General features: G+C 63.2%; 1 protein-coding gene across 1 annotated transcript in view; it reads right to left on the minus strand.

Annotated features, from left to right (window-relative positions):
• CAPN12 (calpain 12) overlaps nt 1-14871 on the minus strand; it is a 28295-nt gene that overhangs the window by 2856 nt on the left and 10568 nt on the right. Inside the window, exons 6-19 of the mRNA XM_075017920.1 lie at nt 14058-14141; nt 12835-12920; nt 12217-12291; nt 11462-11628; nt 10799-10968; nt 10055-10147; nt 9133-9341; nt 8100-8142; nt 4765-4818; nt 3985-4042; nt 3353-3417; nt 2628-2696; nt 1891-1969; nt 676-792 (exon numbers count right to left, since the gene is read on the minus strand). Coding sequence (XP_074874021.1) covers nt 676-792; nt 1891-1969; nt 2628-2696; nt 3353-3417; nt 3985-4042; nt 4765-4818; nt 8100-8142; nt 9133-9341; nt 10055-10147; nt 10799-10968; nt 11462-11628; nt 12217-12291; nt 12835-12920; nt 14058-14141 — 1369 coding nt within the window. The remainder of the gene's footprint in view (nt 1-675; nt 793-1890; nt 1970-2627; nt 2697-3352; nt 3418-3984; nt 4043-4764; nt 4819-8099; nt 8143-9132; nt 9342-10054; nt 10148-10798; nt 10969-11461; nt 11629-12216; nt 12292-12834; nt 12921-14057; nt 14142-14871) is intronic.

Genomic DNA, 14871 nt, shown 5'->3' on the forward strand with positions numbered 1-14871 from the left:
GGCGTTGAGATTCAGCAGTGCCCATGTGCCCCATCCCCCACCCAGCGAGTGCAGCGCTCTGAGCCCTCCTTCCAGGGCCTGTGTTTTACACTCTTCCCAAAGGAGCAGCTAGTGACCTGCAGCAGGCCAGGGAGCTGGAACCTTGCCCCCTGCTCTTTCAGGTGTCCCCTCCGCTGCCTGCTCCCCGCTGGCTTCCTAGCCCTTGCTACGAGACGCCCCCGAGTCTGTAAGTCTCTAGCCCAGGGGAGGGCCAAATACGGACCACCAAGCTCCTAGATTCGGCCCACTGCTCAGCAGGAGTCTTGGCCAGGGCTCCCCACTCTGCCCTGCCCCTCGCTCTGAGCAGGGAGCCGAACTGAGGGCTCTGCCAGGCTGCTGCCTGGAGCTTCCTAGGTAAGCACATCCCCACCAGAGAGCACCTCTGGCAGCCCCAACCTCCCCTCAATCCTTTGCTCCCCCCCTGCCCCCCCCATTCCTGCACCCTTGCCCCCTCCCAGCCCCTGCATCCCAACCCCCCTGCCCCAGGCGATGGCCCCAACCCTTTGCACCACGTCACAAGCCCCTCCCAGCCCCTGTCCCCTCCTCCAGGGCAGACCCCTCCCTTCCCAGCCCTGCGCCCCACCCCCCCAGCGCTGTGGTGGGAGAGGCGTTAGCCCCGAGGGAGGCAGCGCTTACTGAAGATGGCCTCCAGCTGCACCATGCAGGCCAGGAAGTTGTTGAAGTCGATCAGCAGGGAGCGGTCGCAGTATCGGCGTGTGATGGCCTCCTGCAGCGAGCGGTTCAAGTGGAACCCTGCGGGCCAAGGGCCAAAAGGCCTGAGTGTCACCCAGCGTACAGCCGGGCCCTGGGGCCAGCTGCACGGCAGCTGCAGCGGTTCCTGGCCTGGTTCTTTTCTTCTCTAGTTCCCGCACTGGCAAGGCTGGGTGGCCTAGTGGTTTAAGCACAGGCCCAGGGAGCCCAGAGCCCTGGGATCTTTGCAAGTTCCTTCATGTCGCGGGGTGCAGAGATTCCCTATGGGATTGGCAGGAGCGCTGGACTGGAAGGGGTGCGTCAGGCCCAGGGCCCTGGCCCAGGTCGATTTCCGAGAGCAAGGGTTAGTGCTCTGGGGACACAGCGTTTCCCTGTTTGTACGGCAGCAGAACCCGCCTGGCAGAGGGGCCCCGTGTGCCAGGCGCTGTACGAACAGCCCTAGCCAGAGTTTATAGTCTGAGAGCAAAGTGGGGAGGTGACTTGCCCAAGCCCCCAACAGGTCCAAGGCTGAGCCGAGAGTCCGGCCTCGCCCTCCTCATTTGCAAACAGGTCACAGTTGGACTGGGGGGCCTGAGAACAGCGTTTTTGGGGGTTAAGGGCTGGGGCGAAGCAGGGGGCAGCTGTTCTCATGGCTGCTGACGTTAGGACAGGAAGTGACAGGCTTCATCTGCAGCAAGCAGGGCAGGGCAGACATCGGGAAGAGCTTTCTAACCTGCAGGGGAGCAGCCCCCTGGCCTGGCTGCTGGGGGAGCTGTGGGATCCCATCACTGGCCAGGCATTGGCAGGGGGTGGCAGCATTTCCCACTTGCTGGTGGGGTGGGGGGGTGGGACGCTTCAGGTCTTTGCAGCAGAGGGTCACACACCCCCCCCGCCCCAAGGAGGGTCTCTGCCCCCCACTTCACCTCCGCCCTTGGCACACACCTGAGCAGCAGTGCCCTGAGGCCCCGCCCCGAGGCCTCTGCAGCAGCGCCCCCTGCTGGCCAGCTGCTGTTCCCCCTTCATCTGCGGGTGAGCTGATTGGGTTCTTTCAGACCTCCCCCTTTGGTGGGCGTGGCCATTGCTGTTCCCGCCTCCCACCAGAGGTCGATATCCCTCCACCTTCCCCTGCAGCTCTGCTTGAAGTCCTGGCCCCCCCCTCACCTGCTGCATCCAGCACCAGCGGGATTTCGTGGATGTTGATTGTCCCTGAGAGGTCGGTGTCGTACTCAAGGAAGAGAGCCTGGAACGGGAGCAGGAGAAAGTCAGAGAAAGGTCAGAGACCTCAAGACCCTGCCCTGGCCCTGAGCCAGAGGTCAGCACTGAGGGGAATCTAATTCTGGGTGTGCGCTGAGCCCAAGGTCTGTGATTTGCTCCTCTCCGCCCCGGTCAGTGCTGGGAGGCTGCAGCTCTCCCTGACTTGGCTGAAAGTTCTGGCTCCTTCCCAGCTCCGTCGCCAGGGGCTCTAGCTCAGAGCAGGACGCGCTGGGAGCTGAGCGCTTGGGCAGCCGCCCCGCTGCTTAGCAGAGGCCCCCGGCTGGCAGTGTTTGTGTCTCCTGGGGGTGCACATGGGCCCAGGCCTTCGTGCCCAGAATAAAATTCGTTCTGCATGTGGCTGGAAAACCAGAAGGAGCCTTGGCTCAGAGAGGTGGGACCAGCTTGGTGAAGGGGGCGGGTGCAGAGACCCGGCAGGTGCCCCATAACTATTTTGTCCCTGATTTAAGGACGGGGGGGCACTGAGCCATACAAGGTGCTACGCAGAGCTCCCCCATCCGCTCCAGCCCACCCACTGGGCGCTCTGCAGCAATGGGGCTGGCTTGTGTCCTGGCCTGGCCAATACTGCAGCAGCCCTGCCCCTTGGGGTGAGCCCCCAAACCAGGGCCTCCTGCAGCCACGCTCACCTCCCAGGCTTGGATTTTGCTGCACAGATCCTTGAACTCTGGCAGTGTCAGTTTGCCCATCTGGCTGCACTGATGCGGCTCAGTGAAGGGAAATGCCAGCCCTGGCCCTGCTCTCTCCCATTCCTGCTGTGAGCCCGGCTGGCTGTGCTAGCAAAGGGGGAGCTGTCACGATTCCCCCTTCCCCGGGCGCTGGAGAACTGGGGCTCGGTTGGCCGCTTCCAGGGCAGGCAGCCTTGGGGAGGGGTTACCTTGCCACGAGGCAGGCGTGGCTCTTTGGGTGCATGCCAGGACTGTGGGTGACCTGCTTGTGCACACATGAGGCTGCTTCAGGCAGCGTGGAGCCCAGGACTGAAGCCCCACCTTTCAGAGGGACTTGGGCAAAGCTCCTGTCGCTCTCCCGCGCTGGGTCTGAGCGTCTCCGCTCAAAGGTCCTGGGTTCAAACCCCCCTCACCCCAGGGGGTCTATCGCTGATAGCACATCTGCCGTCCCCTGGGAAACCTGCGATGCCTTCGTGGCCCGAGATCTACACCCCAGAGATCCTGCTGCAGGCCTGGTCCCCAGCAGCTCAGGCCCGCGCTCTCTCCCTGCCCCCGGAGCAAAAGTAGGACTCGTCAGACATCACTGCCAAGGCCTTGCTGGGAGGTTGCTCTGCCCTGGGCCCCGTGATGTCTGCAATGGGTTTGGTGTAACCTCTCCCGCCCCCCTGTGCTCCCCTGAAGGATACATTGCAGTGCTGGACCAGTTTCTGGCAGAGCTCCAGGCCAAACCCATCCAGCTTCAGGCGGCTCTCTGCAAGGCAGCAGCGGGGGGGAGGGTCAGACAAAGGCTTGTCTCGGGGAGGCAGGAGGCTGGCTGGGTTCCATCCTCGGCGCTAGGAAGGAAGTGGATTCCCGGGGGTGGGGGGTGGAGCTGGGAGGGTTTCAGTTCTGCTGGATGGGGCAGGACTCTGGTATTCCAGTCTTGCAGCAGAGGGCAGAGTGTGGGCCAGTGTTGGGGGGCTGGGAGCCAGGACTTCCTGCCTGTCTGCTTGGGCAGGTCACACCCCTGCTCTGTGCCTCAGTTTCCCCATCTCCCCAAGGAGGAGCACTGTCCTTGTCCTCCCTCGCAAGGGGGAAAGGCTGGCCAGCTGGCCAGACCCACTCCACACTGGGCCAAACACCGCCTGCCTTGGGGGCTGGCTGTTGGAGAGGACAGCGCCCAGGGCAGGTCAATTCTCCACCCTCTAAGCAAAACCCGTTGGAGGTGGTGGACAGCGCCGGGGCTGCTGGGGTGAAAGCTCCTCTCCGGGACAGCAGCGCACAGCATCGGTGCCAGCCCAGGAGGGGTAGAACCAGTTCCCTGGGGCCATGTACTCACGGTTTGCCAGGTAGGAGTTCAGGTTATCCTGCAGTCCAGCCGCATCGATCTGCTTGTCCTGCCAACCAAGCAAGCTGCTCTGGAGGAGGCATCTCGGGTGGGCCAGGGGCTGAGCCAGCCTGGCACCCAGTTTGACTCCTTGCTTGGCCCTGGACTCCCTGGATCGACCCGGGCAAGTCACTTAGCGGCTCTGTGCCTCAGTTTCCCCCGTACAAGAGGGAGGAAGGCTCTGCCTGCTGTCGCAGCGGTAGGGGGATTAAAAACAACAGCGCTGCCATGTTGGGTCAGATCTGGCCCCGTTTCCTGCCCGACAGTGACCTACACCAGAGCTTGAGGGGCACTGTCCAGACCAGGATGAATAAGGACCGGCCCAGCCCGGGTTGTAGCAGGCTGAGGGTTGGAGCTGGCCCAGCATGGGGCTGTGGCTGTGATTAGCATGGCAAGCAGCCAGTGGTGGGGGGTCTGTCCTCTGGGACTTCCTGGTGCCCAGCTCTACCCCTGCCCTGCCCAGCATCCCTCAGCCAGGAGTTCTGCAGGATCGCTGCTCAGTCGTGTGAAACCCGCTGCCTCTTGCTTGCCTGGGGGACCCCGGTTCTCACTGCGGGGGGAGTAAATAACATCATGCGGCTCTCTCCCCCCTTCCAGATCTCTGAGCCCTCGCTCGGAGCCGCCTTCAGGGCTGAACAACCCTTAGACAGCAGAGAAAGGGGAGGGGGTCAGATAACTGAACCATTCCTGGGGAATCCCGAGCGCTGCTCCAGCCCCCCACACCCCACTCACCAGCCCCGCCTGCGCCAGGACCGCCCGCTCCATTGCCTCCTCATTGGCGATCGCCTGGGGAGAGAGGGGGTGATTTCAGGCCATTGCACCTACTGTAGTTTCCCCCTTGAAGCAACTCAACGGGCTCCTGGCCTGCAGCCGGAGAGGAGCTGCTGATGGGATCCAGGGGACCATGGGAGGCCATGGGGCGGGTAGGCAAGCTGCCTCTGTGTGATATTCAGAGGGAAAACTGGGCCCCAGATTTTCTGCTTAGTCTGGGAGGGTTCTGAGGGTCCCATCCCTCCCAGGGCTGCTTTCCACCTTCGTGCTCCTCGCCTGCTGCCAAGGCACACATCTGCACCCAGGAAGGGCTTATTTACGCCCACCCTGGGACCAGGCTAGCTAGAGCCCGGCTCACGCACATCACGTGGAAGGCGGTGCCCAGCTGCTCACGGCCCTCCTGGATTGTGGGCTGACAGCTTGTCGCCCCAGCCTAGGGGAAAATCAGCCCCTCAGCCAGAGTCGCACCAGGCCAGCTGCACCCACACCTCCAGCAGCCCCACCCCGCCCAGGTGGGGCAGGTCAGCAGAGATCCAACCACTTGCTTTCCCCAGATGGGGTCTCCCCTGTGAGGGCTTCCCTGGCCTGGTGGGCACCTGATAGCCACCTGTCAGGCCGCCCCCCCCCCCCCCCTCCATTCTGAATAGGAGTGTCGTAAGCAAGACATCAGGAGTCATTCTTCCACTCTACCCTGCACTGACCGGGCCTCAGCTGGTGTGTGGCCAGTTCTGGGCACCACATTGCAAGAAAGAGGTGGAGAAATTGGAGAAGGGCCAGAGAAGAGCAACAAGAATGATTAAAGTTTGAGAGAACATGAGCTATGAGGGAAGACTGAAAGAACTGGACTTGTTTAGCCTGGAAAAGAGAGGGGACATGAGAACAGCTTTTAAGTATGAAAAAGGAGGAAGAGGGAGAAAACTTGTTCTCCTTGGCCTTTGAGGACAGGACAAGAAGCAATGGGCTTCAACTGCAGCAAGGTTTAGGTGGGACATTAGGAAAAACTTATGAACTGTCAGGGTGGTTAAACACTGGAATAAATTGCTGAGGGGGATCGTGGAATCTCTATCATTGGTGATATTTAAGAATAGGTTCAATAGACACCTATCGGGGATGCTCTGGATGGTGCTTGGTCCTGCCATGAGGGCAGGGACTGGATTCAATGTCCTCTCGAGGCCCTTTCCATAGAATCATAGAACAATAGAGCTGGAAGAGACCTAAAAAAAGCCATTGAGTCCAGCCCCCTGCTCTAAGCAGGACCAAACCCATCAGATCAGCCCAGCCAGGGCTTTGTTGAGCTGAAACTTAAACACCTCCAGGGATGGAGACTCCACTACTCCCCTGGGGAGACCATTCCAATGCTTCACCCCCCTCCTAGGGAGAAAGTTTTTCCTAATGTTCAACCTGGACCTTTCCAACTGCGACTTCAGACCATTGTTCCGTGTTCTGCCCTCCATGACCACTGTGAACAGCTTCTCTCCAGCCTCTTTGCAGCCTCCCGTCAGTAAGTTGAAGGCTGTTATCAAGTCCCCCCTCAGTCTTCTCTTCTGCAGACTAAACCGTCCCAATTCCCTCAACCTGTCGTTGCTGATTCTTAGAGGGGTGCTGCCCGGTCTCCACTGCAATAAAATCCGCAGCTCACCCCAGGTCCAGGTCCAGGCCAGCTGACTCAGACTTGGGCTGTGGGGCCAGCCAGGGCAGTGGAGCTGTTTGGGCTCCGGCTGATTGTTAGCCCAAGGGCCTGCCAGCTGCTCTGCACCAGCCATGGCTGTGCGGTGGGGCTCTTACTGCCATGCTCGCAAGGGACAGACCAAGCACCTAGGCTCGGGCAGAGTGGGAACAGGAGGTTCTCAGCTGGGCAGCATGGGGACACACAGCCTGCCCCCGAGGCACCGGGGGGTGAATCCCACCCTGCTCCAGCCAAACAGTCCCCTTGGGTGACCTCACCTGACCGTAACACTGGCCAGAGCATATTATCCACCTGTCCGTGCTATGCCCAGCTAGGTGGGCTTGGCTACTGCCTCCCTTCCGGGGGCGGTCTGGGGCTGCAGCCACACCAAGATGGCAAACTCACCCTGGCCCTTGGTGTGAGGTCCAATGGCACCCGCATGGCTAAGCAAAGGGTTCCTGGTTCCTACTCCCGATTGCCTGTGTTCGTCTGGCTTGACCCCCCGCCCCCTTGTTAGCAGAACCCAAGCGGCCTTCCTCCTGCCTGACTGCAGCCGGCACGGCCACCCAGCCTGGCCCCAACTGAACTCCAGCGGCTTAAACATTGTCCTAGGAGTGAAACTGGGGCAAGGCCGTGTGCAGAGAGCCCTGCACCGAGGCGAGCAGCACCAAGACCTGGCCGAGGCTGGGAGCGAATCCCTCGTGTTCCCGTCGCCGGTTCCACACAGAGGTGGAAAAAATATCCAATGTTGTACTTGAGTAACCATGCGGCTGCTTTCACTGACCGGGGCTTGAGTGCAATCAAGATGTGACATGCGCACGCGCGAGTGCAATCAAAATGTGCCATGCACGTGCATGTGAGTACAAGCAAGATGTGAAATGCACACGCGTGTGAGTGCAATCAATATGTGACCCGTATGTGTGTGCACAATCAAGCTGTGACACGCATGCCTGTGTGGGCAAGTGCTTTTTTTCAAGCACTTTTCCAGCAGGACACCGGTGCCTTGTATTGCAGTACAACACCCCCATCCCTGAAAGCAGCTGCACTTGTACTCAAGTAACTCTGTGGGTACTTGTTTCCACCTGGCGCACGCCCATGGGGGGGAGGTGCCTCCAAGGGCTCGGGGTGGGGGAGGGGGCGTAGAAAGCCTCCCTCTTGGCTTGCCTGAGCCTTGGAGAGAGGCCGGCGTTGGTGTCGTTCATCCACGGTGGTGTCTGCACAACTCCCATTGCACACCTGTGTGCACTTCGACTGCGGCGTGCACGCACGTGCAGGTTGGAAGAAACTCCACCCTCTCTGCTGTGCCTGTTTCCCGGCTTTGGCTCCTATTCTTCTCTGGAGCCATTAACAGAGCCGGGCGTAGTTGGCCAGGATCAATCCTGGCCGGGCTGGTCCCCTGGGACCTTAGCGCCTGGGCCAAAGGGGCAGCATTTGTCCTGCAGAACCCGGTGCCCAGCTGTGGGTGGCTGGTGTTGGCGCTTCCTGGCTGGGTGCAAAAGTGGAGACAGCCGCACGCTGGGGGCACGCACAGGCCAGGGTGGGAGAATCCCAGGACGTTCCCCCAGGGTGGGAGGGACCTGGGAAGAGGCCGGGGCCAACGCGGGCTTTGAGTTCATTGAGCAGCCATTACCTGAAGGGGTCTTGATTCAATTCTGATTTCGTCATCAATTTCCCTGGAAGACACAAGTTGGGCCCTTGGCATCGGAGGGGCTGCAATGGGCCCGTATCACCCCGCGAGGCCCCGCGCGGACGTCGCCCACCGCTGCATGGCTGGGAGACGCTGCTCTTCCAGCGGACAGCTGGGGCAGTGAGGCTTGCTGGGGCGCAGCGTGTCTGTGCCAGCCCTGGGCTTGGTTTCCCTTGCCTGGCTCCCGCTGTTGGGTGCTGCTTCACCCAGCTCCTCTGTAGTGGGTCCCTTTGGGGAGCCAGTGAGCATCAGCATCCCGGCCCCCCCAGGACTCCAGGGCACAAGCGCGGCTGACACCGGGGCGTGGTCACAGGGCAGCTTGTGCTTTGCAAACCAGGGTGGGGAGGTGGCGGGGGAGATAAGCAAGTGCCTGAACTGCATTGCTGAAGTGGGGCCTTAGTGGTGGCCACGGTGTCCGGCCGGTGGGGGGGGCAGCATCACTGCAGCCAGCAGCCCACCCAGCGCTGCATGGCAGGGACCAACACAAATCCCTGTGCAGCTGAGGGGCAAAGCAGCCAGAGCCTTCAGGATGCAGGGGGCTGTAGCCCCTGGGTCTGGCCCTGCCACGCCCTCTGGGGAGCCGGGAAGTCCCCTTCAGGTTAGGGCTGGGGAAACTGAGGCACAGAGCAGGAGCACAACTTGTCACACAGGGAGACGGTGGAAGACTTGGGGGCAAGAATCCCAGCTCTGGCCCACCCCCCCCACCCCCTGTCTCTGACCACTAGGTGATACTCCCTTAGAGAGCCAGGGAAAGAATCCAGGAGTCCTGACACCCCTCTAACCATTAGGTAACACTCCCTGCCCAGAGCTGGGACAGGTCTGCAGGTGACAGACACCCCCCTGGCGGGACCTGACCCCAGTGCCTGGCGTTCATCCCTGCTCTGCCCTGGCCATGGCCCCAGGCGCTATTCCACTGGCTGAGCCAGGCTGCCGTCTCCTCTCGGCAGGGCTGGCAGGTTTCGGAGCCGGGACTCACGAGAACTCGTGGGGCGTGGTTGTGAAGATGCGCAGGGTGAAGTCAGACTCCTGCAGTGGGTAGCCAGTGCTGGGGATGAGCAGATAGTCCCCCGGCGGCAGCTTGTAACGCCCAGTGACATCCCTCATGGGCACGTACGCGGTCCAGACCTCGGCTCGGCGTGACTGGAGCCAGGCCCTCCTCGCGGCTGCATTCTGCAGCGCCAGGTACTGCAGGGAGCAGGGCCGAGTCACAGGGCTGGGGGAGGCTGGAGGACGCCCCAGGCTCCGGGCCGTGCAGCTGGGAGCTGCTCAGAGACAGGATCGGGGCCGCTGGGGCCCTTTGGAGCCGAAGTGTGTGGTTGGTTTGTCTCCTCGCCAGCAAACCCATCATGCTCCATGGATGACAGCACAGCCACGCTGCTTGGGGTCTGGCGCCCCCTTTGCCTGGGGTCCCCCCCTGACCGGGGCACCCACCCCTCCGCCTGGGGGTCCACCTTCCCCAGCCTGGGCACCCCCCCCCTGCCCCCACCTGGGCACCAGCCTGCCCCACCTGGGGTTCCCCCCCCCCCGCAGGCATCTGCTCCCCCTCCACCTGGGCTCTGCCCACCAAGTCTGGGGATCCAGTCCCCCCGCCTCCACCTAGGGATCAGTTCTCCCCTCTGCCTGGGCATCTGCCCCACCCCCTGGGGATCCAGCCCCCCCCCCACCTGGGGATCTCCACCCTCACTGCCTGGGCATCCAGTCCCCCCGCCCCCCACTCCGTCTGTGGATCACGCCCCCCCCAGGTAGCCGCCCCTCCCACCACCTGGGCATCCGGCCCACGGACAGCAAACACCAACTGATCCCCCAGTCCAGCCCTGGTCACACCTTTGGGGTCCTATGAGCTCGTCTGTCCCACAGTTCCCAAGGGCCGTGGCACCAGCTCTCTGCCCACCTCTCACCCCCACCCACGTTTTAACCGCTGGCCCAGGCGTTGCTGCGTAAGGCCGCAGCTGACGGAGCCGGGCTCGGCTCACTGTTACCTCCTGGGGCATCTGCAAGAGAGAAATGGTGGAGGGTGAACGATGCAGCCAGCCGCCTCCTTCCCTCCTGCCCCTGGTCTGGCTGGGCCGTGGCCACTGTGGTTCTCTGCCCCTGGGGCTGCTTCATGGCTGCCCACTCCTACGGCCCTCGCGAGGCGTGTTGGGGCCCAAGGAGACAGTGTGTGGGTGGTGCACATCACCCACCCCTCGGCGCACAGCACAAAATGTATTCCGCACCCAGGTGTGAAAAATGAGTGGGGCCAGCGGCTGCCTGGCTGTACGTCTGGGCAGTGCCCTGAGCAACGTGTCCCCCGAGCGCCGCTGGGTCCCAGGCTGTGCCTGCAGGACTGGGCCTGGTGCTCGGCCCAGGCACCGAACTCATGAACCTGTCATCCTGGTCGTGCCACCCTCCTTGCCCAGCACCCAGGCTCCAGCCTGGCTCCTGGGGCAGGGGGTATTTGCCTCTCGCTCAACGGGCGCCAGGGTCACACAGCTCCGAGTGCACAGCCCAGCGCTGCAGGGCAGCTGCCCCTTGGCCTAGGCAGGCAGCGGGACCCAGCACTCCCTAGGGCCACCTCTCTGCCTGGGCCAGGTGTGCTGGACTGGCCCAGTGGAAGAGGCTCCAGCTCACAGCTTGGGGGGGGAGGGGGGCGCAGCCCTCACCTTCAGGATCTCAAAGCCGATGGGCAGAAAGTCCTTCCCCAGCCTCTTGCTCCGGCGCCGGTCCATCTGCATCAGCGAGACCAGCAGGGTGCAGCCGGGCTCCAGGCTCTGGGCTGGCGCCTCCGTCTCCCGCAGGCGCAGGTGGTACTGGGGGTTCAGCCAGAAGCTGTCTGCAGGGTGAGGCCAGGCCAGACTCACCGGGGGCCAGAGGGCGCTGGCCCCTCCCCAGGGAGCCCAGCGCTATAGGGCTGGGGCCAAGGAACTGCCCCACTGGGGGGGAGGTGTGTTCAGCTGACCTGGTGGGGCTCCTGGTCATTGACCTGCCTGCCCCAGGTGCTGCCCCGAAGGCCCCAGTGTGCCCCAGCGGGCAGGGCCCGTCCCCACAGACCTACAGGGCCACTTGGGTCCTGCCAGGGACTTCTTGCGCCCTGCCCCCCCCAGATCTGCAGGTGCCCCTCACTCCCGACCCGCGGCCCCTGTTTTGCCAGGGCCTGCCACCCAGTCAACATCTCTGCGTGCACCGGCTTTGGGGGTTTCCTCAGGGTGGGGGGGGGGGGGGCCCAGGCTGAACACGGCAGCCTTCGCTCTCCCAGCCCTAGCCCAGCTACGAGCCCATGCGAAGGGCCCGGGGCTGGGTCCCCCCCCGCAGGCAGAGCCCTTTACCATAGGGGCCGGAGCTCCTGCACCCGCCAGCCGTGAGGCCGATGCTCCAGCGGTCCTGGACCGAGCTCACATTCCAGCCCCGCCCCTCCTCCTCCTCCAGCAGGTCTGGGGTCAGGCTGCAGATCTCCAGAGCGTCGAAGTACCGCAGGAAGTCGGCCATCTGCATCCTGGCAGTGGGGACAGGGTGAGCCCAGGACAGCCCAGCTCAGCCCTGGGACTGCCCAGCCCAGCCCAGCCCCAGGACCGCCCAGCCCAGCCCAGCCCAGCCCCGGGACTGCCCAGCCCAGGACAGCCCAGCTCCAGCACAGCCCTGGCCCAGTGGCCAAACTGATTAAGTCCTGGGGCCACCATTGGAGATGCCCAGCGTACACCCCAGCTGGGGCTGGGCCCATTGGCTCCCCAGGTCTTACAGAGGCCCAGCTGACCTCGCCCAGCTCCTCCCAGCATTGCTGAGTCCCCTCGAGCTGACAGGGAGTCCCGAGAGCTGGTTTCTAGGCCAAGCTCTGCCATTGAGCTTGGCCAGGCACTGCTCCCCACCCCCCGCCTCAGTTTCCCCTCCCCACCTTGGTCGACTTGGACTGTAGTGGCTCTGGGCGGCGCCCAGCCCTGGTCTCAGCCAGCAGCTGAGACACTCCCATCCAAGCGCGGGTAAGACCACTGCTATCCCTACGCAGGGTCAGCGGTCAGCAGCCCTACTGGACACACCCACGGCTGCTCTGGCCGCCCCTCCTGGTATCAGCCCCTGGGGCTCTTACCAGAATTCGCCATCTTCCTTTTTCACGCGCAGGCTGGCCTGGAGCTGGAGATCCAGACTCTCCCACAGCGGGGAGCTGAGCAGCGGGAAGGAGAAGGTGCAGTTATTAGAGGAGCAGCTCACCAGCGGCTGGGCCACACGCAGCCTGCCCCTAAGCCAGTGGCTCTGGCAGCCGAGTCGTATGGGTTGCAGTGCAGCACCTCCACGTTCGTTCCCAGGCCGGGCATGTTGTCGAGGTGGGGAAGATGCCAGCTGGGTTATCGCACGAGACCGGTTTGCAGTGTGCGAGCAAGTGCTCAGTCTTTGCAGAAACGCTGCCCAGTCATTTTGTCTCCTTTGGGCTCCCTGTGGAGTCTGCACGCCTCCCTCCCCTGCCTGACTGCGTGCAGGGGTGCAGAGCCAGAAGCACGGCTGAGACCCTGGAAAGAGGGGCTCCCCTGACAGGCCTGTGGGACCCCCTTGCTCCAGGACTGGCATGTTGAACAAACACTTCCTAACACCACACCCCTGCTTTCTCCCCCTCTGGGAACCCAACTCCCAACCCCCAGTGCAGGCACAGGGCCAACGAGCTAACACAGATGGGGCTGTTCACGCAGGCGAGGAGGTGTCCCCCACTCACTGGTCGCTCCATCGGCCGGTCCACTCCGTCTGTCCCCAGGGGTTTCGCAGCCGCAGCAGCTTCAGCTCCCGGCCGCTGAGGTGCAGCTGCACAAAGGCACAGGGGGGAAAGTTGCTCGGGACATGGGCGCTGGTCGGGGGTGGCTGGGCCCCCAGCCCATCATGCAGACCTGTCCTAGCTTGTGTCTTCCTTGTGTCCCACCTGGGCACTCTGGTTTGTCCTTTGCCCGTACCCCAGTGGAGCTATTCTGTGTCTGTACAGCTCCCTGCACCGGCAGGGCAGGGGTCCAGTCCGTGACCGGTTTCCCCGGGGCGGCCAGGACGGTGGTAATTAGCAAAGGGCAGTTAGGGTGCTTGGCCGGAGCCCAGGGAATTGAGCTCCAGGAGCACATCAGGCCCCTGGGGGATCTTGGGCAAACTGGCGCCTCTCCCTGGGCCTCAGTTTCCCCCTTTCCTGGGCTGCTCACAGCCGGGCGGGTGCCACAAGGCAGCAGCAGGACATGGTATGTGCTAAAACCCTTTGCAGTGGCGGGGGTGGGGGGTGAGTCCTGGCTGCGTGTCACGGGGGGGGTATATGCCCCGGTGAGCAGGGGAACTGGAGAGCAAACCCACCCTCCAATGGCATCTCCTGTCCTGTCCCATGCGTTGTGCCTGGTGCCCCGTACAGCCTGCTGGCCCCCCCACAGCACCACGTAACATACACAGCCACGTGTAGGCCAGGCGCCCCCTCCTCCCCACCCCAGCACTGCCAGGTCACCTGTCACAGGCTGCCACCAGCCCATGAGCTGCCACCGGTCCAGGGGCACAGGGAAGCAGGGGACCCCCCCGCCCCGTACCACGGGCTGCCATGGGACCAGGAGCTGCCTCTGGACCATGGGCTTCCACCTTCCATGGGCTGCCACCGGCCCACAAGCTGCCATGGCACAATGGACTCCCACTTTCCACACACTGCCATGGGACCACGGGCTGCCACCTTCCACGGGCTGGGCGTGGCTGGCCAAAGACAACAACTGGCCCAGCCAGGCGGGCTCCCGGATTTAGACTGTGACTGCAAAGGGACTGGAGCATTGCAGCCCTGGCATGGGGGGGGGTGGGGGGGGTGGGGGGGGTGGGTCTCCGATCTTGCTGTGGGCCCCAGGCTAGATCTGCCAGAGCTAACCCAGCTGTTTGCCGCACCCTGCATGCGCCACGCCCCCTCGGCTGGTGGAGGGGCTAGAGACGCACCGTGCGAACGCCCGTGATGGAGTAAGCGTGTCCCTTCACCAGCCCCTCCGGCGTCTGTGCCTCCATGTCCTCCTGCTGGGTGATCTGGGGGGGAAAAGCCCAGAGTCAGGCCCGGCCTGGGCTGCAGCCAGGCAACCCGCAAAGGGCCGGGGTCCCCTTGTCAGGCCGCCGCCCCCCATGTTCCCCTGTTGTGCCAAACCCAGCAGGGTGGTTCCCCCCGCAGCTCTGCAACCACCGTGTGCAGGAGCACCCCAGGGCGCCCCGGTCATCCCCTGCTTGCCTGGCCCCACCTCTGTGGGCAGCAGATCTTTGACGCTGCATTTTACAGACCCTCACACAAAGGGGAACTTGGGCTTGGGCCGGCGCCTGGCACAGCGGGACACCCTGACCTTGGGGGTGGGGGGCTGTGCAGCACCCGGCACAATGGGGGCCTTGATTTCCACTGGGGTGCAGCACAATCACCGAACCAGCTGGGAGAGCAAGCAGTCCTGTGGCACCTTAGAGACTAACAGAGATTTTTGGAGCATCAGCTTTCGTGGGCATAGACCTGCTTCATCCTGCATCTGACAAAGCAGGTCTGTGTCCACGAAAGCTGATGCTCCAAAATCTCTGTTAGGCTCTAAGGTGCCCCAGGACTCCTTGTTGTTCTCGAGGATACAGACTAGCGCGGTTACCTCTCTGATACTAACCAGCTGTGTGGCCCAGCCACCAGGAGACGCACCTGGGGGACAGGTGCAGCCCTCACACGTGGGGCTGGACCTCCCAGGTTAGGATTCAGCTGGCCCGGGTTCCCGTCCTGTTCTGCTGCGAGAAC

This window comes from Carettochelys insculpta, chromosome 22 (genome assembly GCF_033958435.1).
Source record: "Carettochelys insculpta isolate YL-2023 chromosome 22, ASM3395843v1, whole genome shotgun sequence".
Lineage (NCBI taxonomy): Eukaryota > Metazoa > Chordata > Testudines > Carettochelyidae > Carettochelys > Carettochelys insculpta.